This window comes from Talpa europaea, assembly GCF_964194135.1.
Source record: "Talpa europaea genome assembly, chromosome: 13".
In the NCBI taxonomy this organism is placed as follows: domain Eukaryota; kingdom Metazoa; phylum Chordata; class Mammalia; order Eulipotyphla; family Talpidae; genus Talpa; species Talpa europaea.
Window position 1 is genome coordinate 99,568,441 of NC_140080.1, and position 15,422 is coordinate 99,583,862.

General features: G+C 65.8%; 1 protein-coding gene across 2 annotated transcripts; it reads left to right on the plus strand.

Annotated features, from left to right (window-relative positions):
* Positions 1-167: 167 nt before the first annotated feature.
* SALL3 (spalt like transcription factor 3) lies at positions 168-14,973 on the plus strand (the record flags this gene model as incomplete). 2 transcript variants are annotated; one of them, XM_084251780.1, is made up of 4 exons in its annotated part: positions 168-249; positions 10,137-13,019; positions 13,236-13,576; positions 14,542-14,973. In XM_084251780.1, 4 exons carry the CDS (start codon positions 168-170, stop codon positions 14,971-14,973), a joined length of 3,738 nt encoding a protein of 1,245 aa, XP_084107906.1. The 2 variants fall into 2 exon arrangements, with proteins under 2 accessions (XP_084107906.1, XP_084107905.1); XM_084251779.1 differs by having other exon boundaries at positions 10,137-13,576.
* Between the last annotated feature and the right edge of the window lie 449 nt (positions 14,974-15,422).

Genomic DNA, 15,422 nt, shown 5'->3' on the forward strand with positions numbered 1-15,422 from the left:
CAATCGGCGCGGCCGGGCTCCTGGCCGCGCGCCGCCCGCCCGCCTAATTGCCCGGCCCCATGCGCGGCCCGCGCAGCCGCCGCCGCCCCGCGCCCCGCGCCCCGCGCCGGCCCCGCCGGCCCCGCTGATGCCGCCGCCCCGCGCGGGCCCCGCGCGCCGCTAGCAGCATGTCCCGGCGCAAGCAGGCCAAGCCCCAGCACCTGCGCTCGGACGAGGAGCCGCCGCCGCCGGACGGGGCTCCCGACCACGGTGAGGGGCCGCGGGCGGCCGGGCGGGCGGCCGGGCGGGGGCGGGCTCCGGGCCGGGCGCCGCGTCCCGCCCGAGCGCGCGGCGGCGGCGACTTGGCGAAGTGAACTTGGCGCGGCCGCGGGAGCGGGGCCGGCGCGGAGGGGGCGGCCGGGCTCGGGCCGGGCCGGGGGCCGCGCTGCGGGCTCGGGCCGCCGCCTCCGCGCCGCCCCCCGGGCTCCGCGCCCCGCGCGCCAGGGCCGGCCCCGTCCCCGGGGGCCGCGGGCGGGGGCGCGCCGGGCGGACCGGGCCGGAGGCCGCCGCGGGGCAGCTTTGTTCGGCCCCCGGCGCGGCGCAGGCAGCGGGGCCGCCGGCCGGGCCCCCGGGACGCCCGGGACGAGTGTGCGCCCCGCGGCGGCCCCGCTGTCCGGGTGCGCCCGGCGCGGCGCGGGGGCCGCGGGCCACGGCCGCGGGGCGGCCCCTCTCGCGGGCGCCGGGCGCGCTGGCCTGGCCGACCCTCCGCGGGCCTCCCCGGCGCCGGGCGCTGGCCGGGCCGGGCCGGAGCCGCGCGCTGCCCGCGGCGGGGAGCCGGCGCCCGGGGAGGCCGTGGCGCGGGGCCGGGCGGGCGGGCGGGCGGGCGGCGGGGGCGCCGAGCGCGGCCGGCCCCCGGCGAGACCCGCGCGCCAACTTTTTGGCCGCAGCCGGGCCGGGGCGCAGCGGCGCCCGTCGGGCCGCGCGCGGGGCGAGGGTCCCCGGGCGAGGGTCCCCGGGCGCGCGGGCCGGGCCGGCGGGGCGGGAGGCGCGCCCGGGGACGCCGCATATGGTGGCGGCGCCGGACAAAGAGTCTTTTTGTCATGGAAATGGATTTTTTTGTTTTGTTTACTCCGGCGCGGAGAATGCCTCACACTCGGCTTGCTCCGTACCGCGCTCGCCGCGGACAGACCCGGTGAATGGACCTGGTTGTGCCGCAGGAGAAAGACCCCCGCGCGCGGAGGACGGCGCTGCCCGGGGAGCGGCGCCCGGCGCGTCCTGGGCTCCGAGCGGCGAGCCCGGCTCTCGCGGCCGCCGAGGAGCAACGATGCCCGCACTTCGGGCTTTGCCGCGGCCCGGGGCGCGCGGGGCCGGGCCGGGCGGGCCCGGAGAGGTCGGGGCCGGCGGGGCTCCGGGCCGGCGCGTCTGCAACAGGCCGGCCCGGCCCGCGGGCTGCGCGTCCCGCCTGGCTCCCGGGCAGCTGCGCCCGCGCCGAGGGCTCCGGAGCCGCCGCGCCCGGCCCGGGAGCGGCTCCCGCGCGGCCGAGGGACCCGCGAGCGGCCTCCGCGGCCAAGGCCGGAGCAGGGAGGACGCGCGGGGCGCGGGGAGAGACGCACAGGGACCCCGAAGTTGGCGGGAGCGAAGTTAGCTGGCGCGGCGTTCCCCGCGGGGCGAGCGGCCCGGCACCGGCAGCGCGCGGTGCCAGCGGCCGAGGCTGCCGCGGAGACGCCGGCGGTGCCCGGAGAGCGGAGGCGGGCGCGGCCCGGACGGCGGGCGGGCAGCCCCGCGAGGTTCCGGGAAAGGCCGGGGCACGGGGCCTGTTTCCAGGCTTTGCTTTCGAGGCGAGCCGCAGAGATGATTCTCCGGAGAGAAGCTCAGGCCGCCGCCTCGGGCTCGCGCGCGAAGTGTGACGGCGCCTCTAGAAGGAGCAGAAGTCTCGGTGGTTTACGGAAAGTTCTAGCGCTTTCCCGTTGGAAACGTGTGTGTTGAGGATGACTGAGCCCCCCGCTCCCAGCAGACGTCGCCTTTGAAAATTGCAGATTATTTCATTCCCGTTTCTGAAAATTTAGAAATAAATGGGCCGCAGCTTTCGGATGCAGCGGCGGGCAGGCCTCGGTCCCGGGCCCTTCGCGCCAGCTGGACGTTGGCGCTTTAAGAAAAATTAATTAAACTCCCAGAGGCAGAGAGCAGCACCCCGACCCGACCCGCGGGAGGAGTCCCCGAGGTGCCACCTGCCACCCTTTAGCACGGAAAACAACTTACCAAAGACACGGGTCGTCTTCCTCGGGGAGAAAGTATGTATTTAAGGAAGAACAAAAGGATATTATGATTTAAAACAAGTTGCCACCCTGTATTTTGTTTGTGAGCACTAATTGCTTCAAAGTGTGTTTTTATTTTCTGCCAACTCGCAGTCCTATGGCTATCGCGGAACCCTTTCCAATGTGGCGAGCATGTGATTTCGGAATTCTCCGGTGCTGTTCGCAGGCGGAGTTTAAATTAAGGGGAAGGAGGCCACCAGCCCTCGGCAGATCTTTTTTCTTTTATCTGTGTCTGCACGGTCGCCTGGAGTGCTGTGCCCGCGCCCCACTTTACAATTCAGCATTCCAAGAGAAACAATGCAGAAGCCACTTTTTAGCATTCGGAGGAAGATTGCTTTCTCTGAAACTTGAAAGGTAGGAAAGTGAGTGACCAGGGGAAGAAAGGAAAGGAGACTTGCCCAACCTTTATTGAAAAAAATAACATTCAAGAAACTTAACCGATTTTAAAATGCACCATTCAGAGGCCAACAAAACAGCTTGCCCATCCGTCCCCCCCTTCCAGAGAGAGCTCCTTGTGTAACAAATGGGGGGGGGCGGGGGGCACCTTTTAAACGTCCCCAATATATTTACAAAATCCCAATATTTTCAGATCCGTTGAGACCAGAAAGCGAGGAAGGTGAGGGCCAGCAGCGGGAATTACTTAGCAAGCAAGCTGATTATTTTCTGTGTACAAGATGATGGCAAAAGCAGGCAAAAGTGGGTCAGATTTCCTTTTCAACTGCAGCCCCTAAGCAGCTTGCCCATTCACCGCAAGGTAGCTGCAGGGGCGTCTCCCGGGGGGCCGGCGGGGGTCGGGGCCGGGCTGCCGGGCTGCGGGGCTCTCGGAGGTGTTGGCAAAGGGCTTCTGTTGAAGTAAAACAAAGCTCTTCTGAACTGCTAATGAGATCAGGCACCATCTCCTAACGCTGGGAGACGCACTCAGGAATGGCGATTTCTGATAATATTTATAACCGGAAGAGCTTTTGTTGTCTGTCACTTTCTGTTTTCCCACTTGCTTCCTTGACCAGCCGCCAGGGCGGGCGAGGCCAGGCCTGCGGGCCGGGGAGCCGCCGCCGCCGGGGCTCCGGCCTGTGGCAGCCTGCTCACGTTGCACATAAAAGCCGGCTACGTGCAACCCAGGCAGGCAGCGACGTTTTAATGTTACTCTAAATGAACTTTTATTTGTATTTTAAAACCTGTGCTTACGTTTTCGCTTGTAGTTTCGACACATTTTATGATTTAAAACGCAGTTAACTGTCGTGATTTCCAAGCAGACGAATAAGGCTGGTGGTGTTGCAGGAAGTGCGAACCAGTAACCGAGGTTATAAAACGATGCGATGGCTCCATTTCTGTGAGCGGCCCAGGCTGGCTCGCTGCTTGGCTGGAGGGAGCTTCTCCAGGCCGAGCCGCTGGCCCCAGGCCTCCAAGGCCTGCGTGTGGCGTCCTGGTCTCGGAGCCTCCCCTGCGGTCGCCCCAGACCGCTGTGTTCACCACCTCGGCCCCCACCCCCTGCAGCCCAGAGAGCCCCCGGCCAGCACAGGGCGGCCTTCCTGTCCAAGGGCCGCGGGAAGGGGTGCGGGCCGGCCCCGAGTGCTCTCCGGACGGTGGCAGTTAGGAGGGCTTTGACAAGCCCTGCTGACTTAACCTTTGCCTGCTTTGCCCTGCCAGGGGCGGCCGCTAGATGTCAAGCTCATAATACAATTAGTGCATCTGTGCTGTTGACCTTGGCGGCGGCTGCTTCACGCGTGAAGTGCCGGCCCGATGCTGAGCGCTGCCCGCGCGTCACAGGCCACCCGGCGGCACGCGTGTTTCTGGTCCTTGAGGAAGCCGGAAAAGGGCTCTCTTTTGTGCAGCTGCTGCTCCCGAGCTGTGTGGTTAACCCTGCGGGTGCCGAGGCCCTGTGCGGAGACGCCCGGCCTGGCCCTTCCCCGGTGGCCTCCTCGGGCCAAGGTGGCCGCGGCACGCTGGGCCCGGCCCCTGCAGGGGCCACCCTTGGCAGTGGGTCAGGGTTTGCTCCAGTGTGAAGGTTGCCCGCGGGAGTGCAGCGGGGCGGCGGGCGCTGATAGGCCACACGGTGATTTACCGGCCTCCGAGCCCCTCTCCTCGGCCTTCGAGGCCCAGGTGTTTGCTCGTCTAGGTGGTTTGCTTCTTGTCTTAGGCTTGCACCGCGTGGTCGCCGAGCAGGGGGACCGGTGCCGGGGGGCGGGCGGCACTCCCAGGAGTCCTGCTGAAACCATACTGGCCCTCGCCAGGCCCGCGGGGCCCAGCCTCTGGGTTTAAACCACCCGGATGCTAACCTAAGCAGAAGTGGCCCCACACAAGCCTCGTGCCCCCTCACTGAGCTTGGGCGGGCAGCGGCGGGTCCTTGCAGGGGACACTCGAGCTGCACCTGTCCCGGCGCCCGGACAGCCCGGCACAGCGGAGGGGCAGCGCCTGGTGTGTGCAGCCTGCCGCGGGGCCCGGGGCCGAGCTCCTGGGCCGGGGGGGGGGGGGGGGGGCAGCTCTGCCCTCGTCCGCAGGGGAGAGGCTGTTTTCCTCCCGGGGCTTCCCGTGTTTTCAACAGAAGACACCGGGGGTGGTGCCACAGGTGGTCGGCACTTAACCAGCGCCGCTGCGGCCTCCGAGCTGGGCTGCACGGCCAGGCCGTCCGCGTGGCAAGAGTGCCCTCCACCGTCGGCTCCCGCGCGCTGGAGGTCTGGGGAAGGGACGCGGTTTTTCTCCTGTGTCTGGAATTTCTTCTACATTGTTAAACACAGCGGGGCCTCGATTTGTCTCCTCCTGCTTCACAGCTCGGGCCCAGTGTGTGATAATTCATCTTTCTTTATGGGATTCAGAGCTGTCATAAGGAGTTAAAAAGAATTAATTTGCAAGAAAATAAGTGGCTCCTTGCAATTTAGGAAAACTTGAAAAATGCTTTCTAGATTTTGAAGGGCCAGTGAGGCCAAGGGAAAGCAGCTTTTCCTTTCCTAGAGACCCACGTGGCATCTTGAAGTTCTGACTGAAGCGGGAAGTCAGCCGCCCTGCCCGGCCCAGGAGCTCGGCCTCCTTTGTTAATTGTGAGGAATTAGAGACCTGGAGCGCGGAGCAGGGTGAGGCGAGCCCCGCGTCGGGTCACACACCCCTTTGTTACTTCTCTGTCGTTGGCTCGCTTGTTTACCAGGCTCTGACTCCTGGAAAGAGGATTTAAAAATCTTGCTGAGCACCATGGTTTGAACTGGCGGGGGAAAGCGCCGGTGTCTCGGGCCTGCTCACCTGGCCTGGGCCGCCGCCTGCCTGGGAGGCCAGACCAGCCTCTGCAGACCCTGGAGCCTGAGGGCGGTCACACAGCGGGGGGGGGGGGGGGGGCGAGGGGGCCTCCCCCACTCAGACAGCTGAGCTGGAGAGCAGGGACCTTTTGGTGAGACCTGCGTCCCCCAGAGAGGTGACAAGAATCACGCGTTTCCGACCAGTGTGGCTGCGCCGTCCTGTGAGGGCTGCCCTGAGAGGCGGCAGCCCCCGCCCCCCAGGCCCGAGCACACAGCGCCTGCTGGGGTGTCGGAACCAAGTCAGACGCCCTGAACGCCTCGGCATAAATAGCAGCTATGGGGCTACCCTAAGCCAATCACACCCCCTCTTCCCAGAGCTACGGCTCCTCAGGTGTGGGGGTTCCGCAACCCAGCACAGCCGTGTGGCCACGGCCTGACGCTGGTCTCCCCTGGCCACTGGACATCTCCCAGAGCGGCTTATCCCGGGGCGCAGGGAGCCGCACAGGCAGCCGCGGCCCTCGGGGAGCACATGGGGTCCTGCCCGTGGGTCTCGCTCGGCCCGACACGGCCCCGGCCCGGTGGGCATCCCCCCGGCCCGACTCCCCGTCACCTCTCCACAACCTGGAGTCTTAGCTGAGAGATGGGTGTGCAGGAGGCAAAGCCCCCGGTGGGGACAGGAGGCCTGCGCCCCCCAGGGCCTCGAAATGCGTGGGCGTCTCCCCTGCGCCCTGGCTGCCCGGCCCTGGCATGGTTTTCCCTCGAAACAAAACCGCCGGCGCATTGACTAAGGGCCGTGATGACGTCTATGCCAGGACACAGAACTCAGTTCAGAATGTAAATCTGATGTAAATATGGCCAAGCAGGCCTGGACTAAATGTCTTGTCGCCCACGCCCTGGCAGCTCGGGAGGCTTTGGGGCCACGACAGGATGTAGATGCCGTCCCGGTGGGGTTCTTGTTCTAGAAGCTGTTCTTGAGGAGTCAGTGCTGGGCCAGACTGTGGGCCGCCCCGACGGCCGCCCCTGCCCGGCCCGCGCCCGCCCTGGAGACCCCGGCCCTGGCGTCGCCCCGAGCCCTAGGTCGGAAGCCTGTTGTGGCTCGGGGCAGAGTCACCCGGGTCTGAGGTGTGCACACGGAAGCCCGTCCCGCCAGCGAGCTGTTTGCTTTTTATTTCTGTTCACTGCGGTGAAGACTCTTTTTTTTTTTTTTTAATAGAGGCATTTTTTTTTTTTATTTATTATATTTGTTTTTTTGTTTTGTTTATACATGCACTGGGCACAGTCAGAAGCGCGGGAGGGTGAGAGAATTCACCAGAGCCAGAGCGGGAGGCAGAGCAGGCAGAAGGACCGAAGGACACTGCTGAGGGGAGCAGCGGGCGGCAGGAGAGGTCTGCGCGCCATGCGGGACCCTCCTCCGGTGGCCGGGGAGCAGCCGGGGATCGAACCGGCGCCGCAGAGGCCGCAGGTAGCTTCGCAACCCAGCGCTCAACCGCTGCGCCACCGGGGAGGCCCTGCGGTGAAGACTCTTAACGAACATGGCCTTCATCGGAGGCAGCTGGGGCGAGGCCACGCTGGTATCAGGCGGTCAAAGTGGTGGCCGAGTGCGCGCCATGCGGCTCCCAGGCAGCATGCTGAGGTGGGGATTCCAGAGGCGGGCGCCAGAGTGAGAACTCGGAGCCGCGCGGACGAGCGCTTTCCTCGCTGCATGTAGTTTCCGTGGACAGGCAAGGTCACCTGGGAGCTCGGTGTGTAAGACCCAGCCTGGCCCGTCCCTGACCAGAACAACTGCGCCAGCCCACGTGGGCCCACGGCCACGGCCACCCAATTTCCGTATTCAATTTTAAAGGAACGTAAGCGGAAAGTTATTTTACTTCGACAAGACGCTCCTCGCTGTGTCCAGGTGATTTTCATATGCCATCGTATTAAACAAAATGGCCTGTCACTTGGCAGGAAGGGCTCGGTACTCCACGCACAGGCTGCCCCTGAGGAGTGGCTGGGGTTTGCAGACCTGCCACAGGGGAAGGCGTTCGTCCTGGGGGCACCCCAGCTCCCTGGTCTGGAGGCAAACCCTGAAAGCATCGAATGCGCCAAAAAGCAGAAGTCATCTTTAAAGTCGAGAGAGATTAGTTTGGATCCCTTGGGCCTTTGGGAAAAGCCCAGAGTACAGTCGAGTCACAGCCCCGCTCCCGAGCCCCCGGGGCGGCTCACGTGTAACCACAGGACGTGGGCAGTCCGGTGAGCCGGTCTCCCCCACGCGCCGTGCACTTGAAATGATCCAGAAAACACCTGAGTTTTTAAGCCCTCGCCGTCCCTAACCCGAGCCCCCCGTGTTTAAAAGGTGCCCCTGCAGCAAGAGACGGTGTCATTGTGTAAAATTTTAAATGCTTATACTTTGTATATCATTGAAGTTGTACACTTGATCTTCGTCAGGCGCTGAAGGCGAACATTCACAGTATTTTGTTTCCTGGGCGCTTGCTTGTTTAAAATATTTAAATCTAGGAGAATTATGGACAGTCAGGCTTTTGGGCATTGGCAAGAAGTGGAAAACCCCTCCGCTGGGGTCTAGTTCAACAGTTATTTCGTGTACAGTTTTGCTGTTTCCTGACACCGACTCCAGCCTGATGGCTGAACACAGATAAACCCGATCAGGTGGCCTTTAGCCGTGTGTAGAAATCGGTGCGGCTACCGAACGTTGTGTTACAAGGTGATTTAAAGAGAGGCTCTTTGCACTGCGCCATCTTTAAAATGCACGACTAGAATGACACAGCCCTATTTCTTACTGATCACTAAGAAATTATTTACCTGGAGATCTTATGCTTTTTTTTTTTCTTTGCCCTGTTCCATAACCTTAGCAGGTTTAAAATTAGATTTTGCATACGCTGAGCAGAGTTAAGTGCTCTGAGTATTTATTTTGTTACTGCGCCTATCTGCAGCGTAAATCAGCGGCGCCCTTGCTCCCAGCCACACTCAACCCCATTACGGATACCTATTACTCCCCCCCCCCCCATACAGTAATGAGGCTCCTTGCAGCCTGATCTTCGGAGCTGAATTTAGTTTAAAAGTCTAGCAGTTCTTTATGGGCTGCAGGCTCTAACTTCTTTTCCCCTTCCAATGGTTTAGCCAGTTAAGAAAATGCTAACTGAACACTGCTAATAATTTTTTAAAGGCATGTATAAATCACCTGGCAGTGGGGGCCTCACGGAGCACCGACCGGCCTCGGAAAATATTTTTATTTTCTTTTCCAGCCTGGGGACTTGATGTTTTTACAGGATATTTTTTTTTGAAGCCAGATTTCTCTGTTGAACTCAGTGCCAAATTGTTCTTTTTCCAAACCCTGAAAGAATAAAAAAAAAGGAGGCTCCTCAGCGAAGGAACGCAGTAAATGACTTCCGGGGACCCAGGCCTGCGGGTGTTTCGTCCTCAGGCTCCACGCGGATGTCCCCGAAGGCTGATTTGTAGCTGTCACCCCTCCCGCAGGCTGACGGGAAGCGGGCCGGGGCCGCGTGGCCACGAGCCTCAGCCTGCCTCGACCGTGGAGGCCGGTGCGGGCCGCTGGAGCGCGGACCCCCGAGCCGGGCAGCCATTTATTTGATCAGGTGTGAATTAGGATTGTTCATTAAACGCGGCTGTTATTCGGCACAAGAGGGTTCGGGAAGTCAGGAAGTAGCTCCTACAACAGTAATTAAACATGTGTAACCAATTAGAGGGTTTCCACCACGGCAGAAGCATATAATTTGCTAAGTCTTTGTATGAGAATAGATGAAAATAGGTACAAAAAGTGTGTCTGACTACAACATTCTCATGTTAAACATGTCAACATAAATGAACTTTAAATATATAATTTCTGGTTTGTTAACAAACCGCCGAACTCTATTGGCTGATAACAATAACATATAATTTTGGTTCATCTTGCCAAGAAATATTGCATGTGACAGAGCCAATTAATTGTATTAAACATGATTCATTTTCGCCCGGACTGTATTGGCGAGGCTCGCGGAGCGGCCGGTGCTGGCTGGCAGGGAGGCAGGGAGACGCGGGCCTGGCGGCCGCCGGGCACCCCCTGGGCCACGCGCAGGGCGCCCTGCGTTTCCCGTGACACTTAGTAATGAAAGTGTTTAGCGGAAATTCCCCACGTGGAGGAAATGCCCATGGGTTTGGGGGGGCCGGGGCCGGGGGCCGCCCCGCCGGGGACGCCCGGGGATGATGGGGCGGTGGCCGGCGCTGGCCACGCCGCGGTCAGCGGCTGGGCTGGAAGGTCACAGATGAGCCGCGTGGTTCGGGGCCGGCAGAGGCGGCTCTGATTTCGCTGGAAATGAGGGGCCGGGGGCGAAGGGGAATCCTAATGAGCCGGTGGCCGCGCTCGCGCCCGGCAGACAGGGCCCTGCGATTGTATGACAATATTGGAAATCAATGGCTTCTATGGAATTTCATTAAGCCGCGGTATCCGCCATTGCTGGGGCCTCATAATTTGATGGATTGTGCTAAGAAAATGATTAGCCGGCGCGGGCGGGCCGGGCGCGGGCGGCGGCGCCGGAGTCGGGTAATTTGTACAAAATAAAAAGCATCGATCTCCCTGCGCGGCGGGGCGGCGGGGCGCTCACGAGTGTCTTGGCTTTTGCAGCCGGCCCCGGGGACGGCGCGGACGACGGCGACAGCGGCACCGAGAGCCGCAGCGGCAGCGAGGACACCAGCGTGTGCGGCCAGTGCTGCGCCGAGTTCTTCCAGTGGACGGACTTCGTGGCGCACAAGCGGACCTGCGCGCAGAGCCCGCCGGTGGTCATCGTGCGCGAGGATGAGCCGGCGCCGCGCGCCGAGGAGCGCCCCGAGCCGTCGCCCGCCAGCTCGCCCGGCGAGCGCTCGGACAGCGAGGCGGCCGAGGACGGGGCCGCGCCCGAGGCGGGCGAGGGCGGCGAGGCGCGGGGCCCCGCGCGGGAGGACGCGCCCATGGAGGTGGACGCGCCGGCCGCCGCGGCGCCCCCGGCCGCGGCCCCGCCCGCGCTGCCCGCGCTGCCCGCGCTGGCCGAGCCCCCGGCCGCGGCGGCCTACGGCGTGCCCAGCACCAACGTGACCCTGGAGACGCTGCTGGGCACCAAGGTGGCCGTGGCGCAGTTCTCGCAGCAGGCGCGCGCGGCGGGCGGCGCGGCGGGCGGCGGGGCGGGCGCCCTGGCCATCCCCATGATCCTGGAGCAGCTCATGGCGCTGCAGCAGCAGCAGATCCACCAGCTGCAGCTCATCGAGCAGATCCGCAGCCAGGTGGCCCTCATGACGCGCGCGCCGCCGCGGCCCTCGCTGCACCCCGGGGGCGCGGCCGGGGCGCCGGCCTCCAGCCAGCTGCAGGGGCTGGCGGCGCACTCGGCGCTGCAGCTGGGCGCGGGGGCGCCCCCCGGCCCCGCCGCCCCCGGCCCCGCCGCCCCGCCCGCCCTCGAGGGCGCCCCGCCCCTGCCGCAGCCCGCCTCGGGCGCCAGCACCCCGCACGCGCCCGCCGCCGCCGCCGCCGGGCCCCCCGAGCCCTGCGCGCCCCCCGCCGCGGGCGGCGCCCCCACGGCGCCCGCGCCCGGCGCCCCCGGCCCGGCCGCGCCCCCCCAGAGCGCGTCCACGCCCCCCGCGCTGGGGCCCGCGCCCCTGCCCGGCCCGTTGCTACCTCAGACCTGCGCCAGCAGCGTCATCTTCCCCAACCCCCTGGTCAGCATCGCGGCCACGGCCAACGCGCTGGACCCGCTGGCGGCCCTCATGAAGCACCGCAAGGGCAAGCCCCCCAACGTGGCGGTGTTCGAGCCCAAGGCCAGCGCCGAGGACCCCTTCTTCAAGCACAAGTGCAGGTTCTGTGCCAAGGTGTTCGGCAGCGACAGCGCCCTCCAGATCCACCTGCGCTCGCACACCGGCGAGCGCCCCTTCAAGTGCAACGTCTGCGGCAACCGCTTCTCCACCAAGGGCAACCTCAAGGTGCACTTCCAGAGGCACAAGGACAAGTACCCCCACATCCAGATGAACCCCTACCCCGTCCCGGAGTACCTGGACAGCGTGCCCACCTGCTCCGGGATCCCCTACGGGATGTCGCTGCCCCCCGAGAAGCCCGTGACCACCTGGCTGGACAGCAAGCCGGTGCTGCCCACCGTGCCCACGTCGGTGGGGCTGCAGCTCCCGCCCACCGTCCCCGGCGTCAACAGCTACGCCGACTCCCCCAGCCTCACCCCTGCCAGCCGCTCCCCACAGCGGCCTTCGCCCGCGTCCAGCGACTGCACCTCTCTGTCCCCCGGCCTCAACAGCTCCGAGCCCGGCGTCCCGGGGACCTCGGAGTCTCCGCAGCCCGTGCTCAGCGGGGCTGCCCTGACTAAAGCCGAGGCCCTGGGCCTGCCCTGCGCGCGGGCCGGGGCCGGGGAGGGGCCCGGGGGCGGCCAGGCATCCAGCGTGCCCGCCGCCCCCCCGGCCCTGACGGACGGCAGCGTGGCCACGGGCCTCTGCAGCCCGGTGCTCCCGGCGGGCTCCGACCAGTTCAAGGCCAAGTTCCCCTTCGGGGGGCTGCTCGACTCTATGCAAACGTCGGAAACCTCGAAGCTGCAGCAGCTGGTGGAGAACATCGACAAGAAGGTGGCGGACCCCAACCAGTGCGTCATCTGCCGCCGCGTGCTGAGCTGCCAGAGCGCCCTCAAGATGCACTACCGCACGCACACGGGCGAGCGCCCCTTCAAGTGCAAGATCTGCGGGCGCGCCTTCACCACCAAGGGCAACCTGAAGACGCACTTCGGCGTGCACCGCGCCAAGCCGCCCCTGCGGGTGCAGCACTCCTGCCCCATCTGCCAGAAGAAGTTCACCAACGCCGTGGTGCTGCAGCAGCACATCCGCATGCACATGGGCGGCCAGATCCCCAACACGCCCCTGCCCGAGGGCTTCCAGGACGCCCTGGACGCCGAGCTGCCCTTCGACGAGAAGGCCGCCGAGGCCCTGAGCGGCTACGACGACGACCTGGACGAGAACTCCATGGAGGAGGAGCCGGAGCTGAAGGACGCGGCCGGCGACCCGGCCAGGCCGCTCGTCTCCTACGCGGGCTCCTGCCCGCCCTCGCCGCCCTCCGTCATCTCCAGCATCGCTGCCCTGGAGAACCAGATGAAGATGATCGACTCGGTCATGAGCTGTCCACAGCTGGCCGCCCTCAAGTCGGTGGAGAACGGGTCCGGGGACAGCGACCGGCTGAGCAACGACTCCTCGTCGGCCGTGGGCGACCTGGAGAGCCGGAGTGCGGGCAGCCCGGCCCTGTCCGAGTCGTCATCCTCCATGCAGGCGCTGTCCCCCGCGCACAGCAACAGCGAGAGCCTGCCCCCCAAGTCCCCCGGCCTCGGCCCCCAGGAGGAGCCCCAGGACGTCCCGCTGAAGACCGAGAGGCCCGACAGCCCGCCCGCCGCCCCCGAGAACGGAGGCGCGCTGGACCTGACGGCCGCGCACCCCGGCCGGCCGGCCATCAAGGAGGAGGCCCCCTTTAGCCTGCTGTTCCTGAGCCGGGATCGGGGTAAGTGCGCGCGCGCTGCCTGTGGTGTCTGTGGCAAGGCCTTCGCGTGCCGGAGCGCGCTGGAGATCCACCTGCGCAGCCACACCAAGGAGCGCCCCTTTGTCTGCGCGGCCTGCGGGCGCGGGTGCTCCACGGCGGGTAATCTGAAGCAGCACTTGCTGACGCACAGACTGCAAGCGCTGCCTTCCCCGTTGTTTGACCCCGACTTTGCTCTAGGTCCCAGCCACAGCTCCCCCAGCCTGCTCGCCAGCGCCGCGCCCGCCATGATCAAAATGGAGGTAAACGGGCACAGCAAGGCCGTCCCGCTGGGCGAGGGCCCCCCGCTGCCCGCCGGCGTCCAGGTGGCCGCCGGGCCCCAGGCCGTGCTGAGCCCCAGCCTCGCGCCCATGCTGGCGCCCCCGCCGCGCCGGACGCCCAAGCAGCACAACTGCCAGTCCTGCGGGAAGACCTTCTCCTCGGCCAGCGCCCTGCAGATCCACGAGCGCACCCACACCGGGGAGAAGCCGTTCGGCTGCACCATCTGCGGGAGGGCCTTCACCACCAAGGGCAACCTCAAGGTAAGGAAGGGCCAGCCGGCCGCCCCCCCGCCCCCCGCCGGCCGGGAGCACCCCCTCCCCACACACACACACACACACACACACACGCAGGGCTGCGCCTGCGGCCAGGGCACGGGGTGGAGAGCCCAGGGGAGACGCCGGCACAGGCCTGCACAGGGCGTGTGTGGTGTGCACGCGTGCCTGGCCTGTGTGGCGTGTGCCGCTGTGTGTGGTCGTGCGTGCCCCTGTGGGGTGAGCGTGCCCCTTGGGGTGGGCGTGCACACGTGTGCGTATGCCCTGGCAGTGGTGAGGCTCTTGGCCCCGGGCAGGCCGTGGGCTCCCCGGCGGGCATGGGCCCCATGAGCTCGCTGCGCTGCCGGGGGAGGCCCTGAACCTGGGGAGATGCCGAGGCCAGCTGAGCCGGCTCCCAGGGCTTGCCCGGGACGGTGCCGATGCAGGATGCCTGCACTGCTTTGCGGAGCGACGCCGGGGCTGGGGCACTGGGGAGAAGACCGGCCTGGGCGGGGAAAGAGTAGGTCCGCAGGAGACCAGCACTGGCGCCCTCCTGCAGGGCAGCTTGGCGTCCGGCCCGCGCCCCCTCAGTAGACTGCGCCACCTTCCTACCCCGCACAGCACCTGTGGGGCCTCGGGGTCGGTTTCCTTCCTGGAGCCTGGGAGCTACAGGCCCTCGGCGGCCACCGACGTGCCTGCCCCGAGGGTCTTCCCAGCAGAGAAGAGGGCAGATGTTTCGAGACCGAGGGGCCTCCCACCCTGGGGCATCCCGGGGCCGTGTGCCCGCCCCAGGGGCCGCCTGCCCAAGGGCTCAGCAGCGGGAGTGTTCCGGGTCCGCCTCTGTGCTCCAGAGAGGGGTGTTGTGCCTGAAGTGCAAGGTGTCCAGAAGCACCCCCCTGAGTGCCGTGTCCCCAGACTAGCGCAGAGCCCCGGGAGGCTGGGCCCGCCGCTCAGCGCCCTCTCGTCACACGCAGGTGCACATGGGCACGCACATGTGGAACAACGCCCCAGCCCGGCGAGGCCGCCGCCTGTCGGTGGAGAACCCCATGGCTCTGCTGGGAGGCGACGCCCTCAAGTTCTCGGAGATGTTCCAGAAGGACTTGGCGGCGCGGGCCATGAACGTGGACCCCAGCTTCTGGAGCCAGTACGCCGCGGCCATCACCAACGGCCTGGCCGTGAAGAACAACGAGATCTCCGTCATCCAGAACGGAGGCGTCCCTCAGCTCCCCGTAAGTCTCGGGGGGGGCGCCATCCCCGCCCTGGGCACCCTGACGGGGGGGATGGACAAAGCACGCAGCGGCAGCAGCCCGCCGGCCGCCGGCCTGGACAAAGCCGCCTCGGAGCCAGGCGCCGGCCGGCCGTTCACCAGGTTCATCGAGGACAGCAAGGAGATCGGCATTAACTAGCGGGCGGCCCCACCGGCCCGGCTCCTCCGGCACCGCCCGGCCCTCCCTCTCCCTCAGCGGGACCTCGCTCCCCAGCCGCAGAAGGGGGCGCGCAAGCAGGGCCCCCCAATCTGCGCCAGCCTGACTGTTCTGAGACCTCCGCAGCCTTTTCGGTAAATCTAAGTCAGAGTGAGAAGGCCTGGGAGCCCGCCGGCTGCGCCCCTCGGTCCCCGCCAGGCAGGCCGCGCCCCGGGAGCGCACGCGAGGCCGGTGTGAGCGAGCGAGCAGCTGGAAGTGGTTCTAGACCCCTCCCGGGAGACCCGGCGGTGCCCTCGCCCAGAGCGCTCCCGGTGCTGCGGTGACGCGGGCAGAGGCCCCTCGGCCCGGCGCGAAGGACGCTGCTGTTGGGCAGGATACATCTGGCTCTGTGGTTTTTTTTTCAAGCAAGATATGTTTCCTATGAACACGTG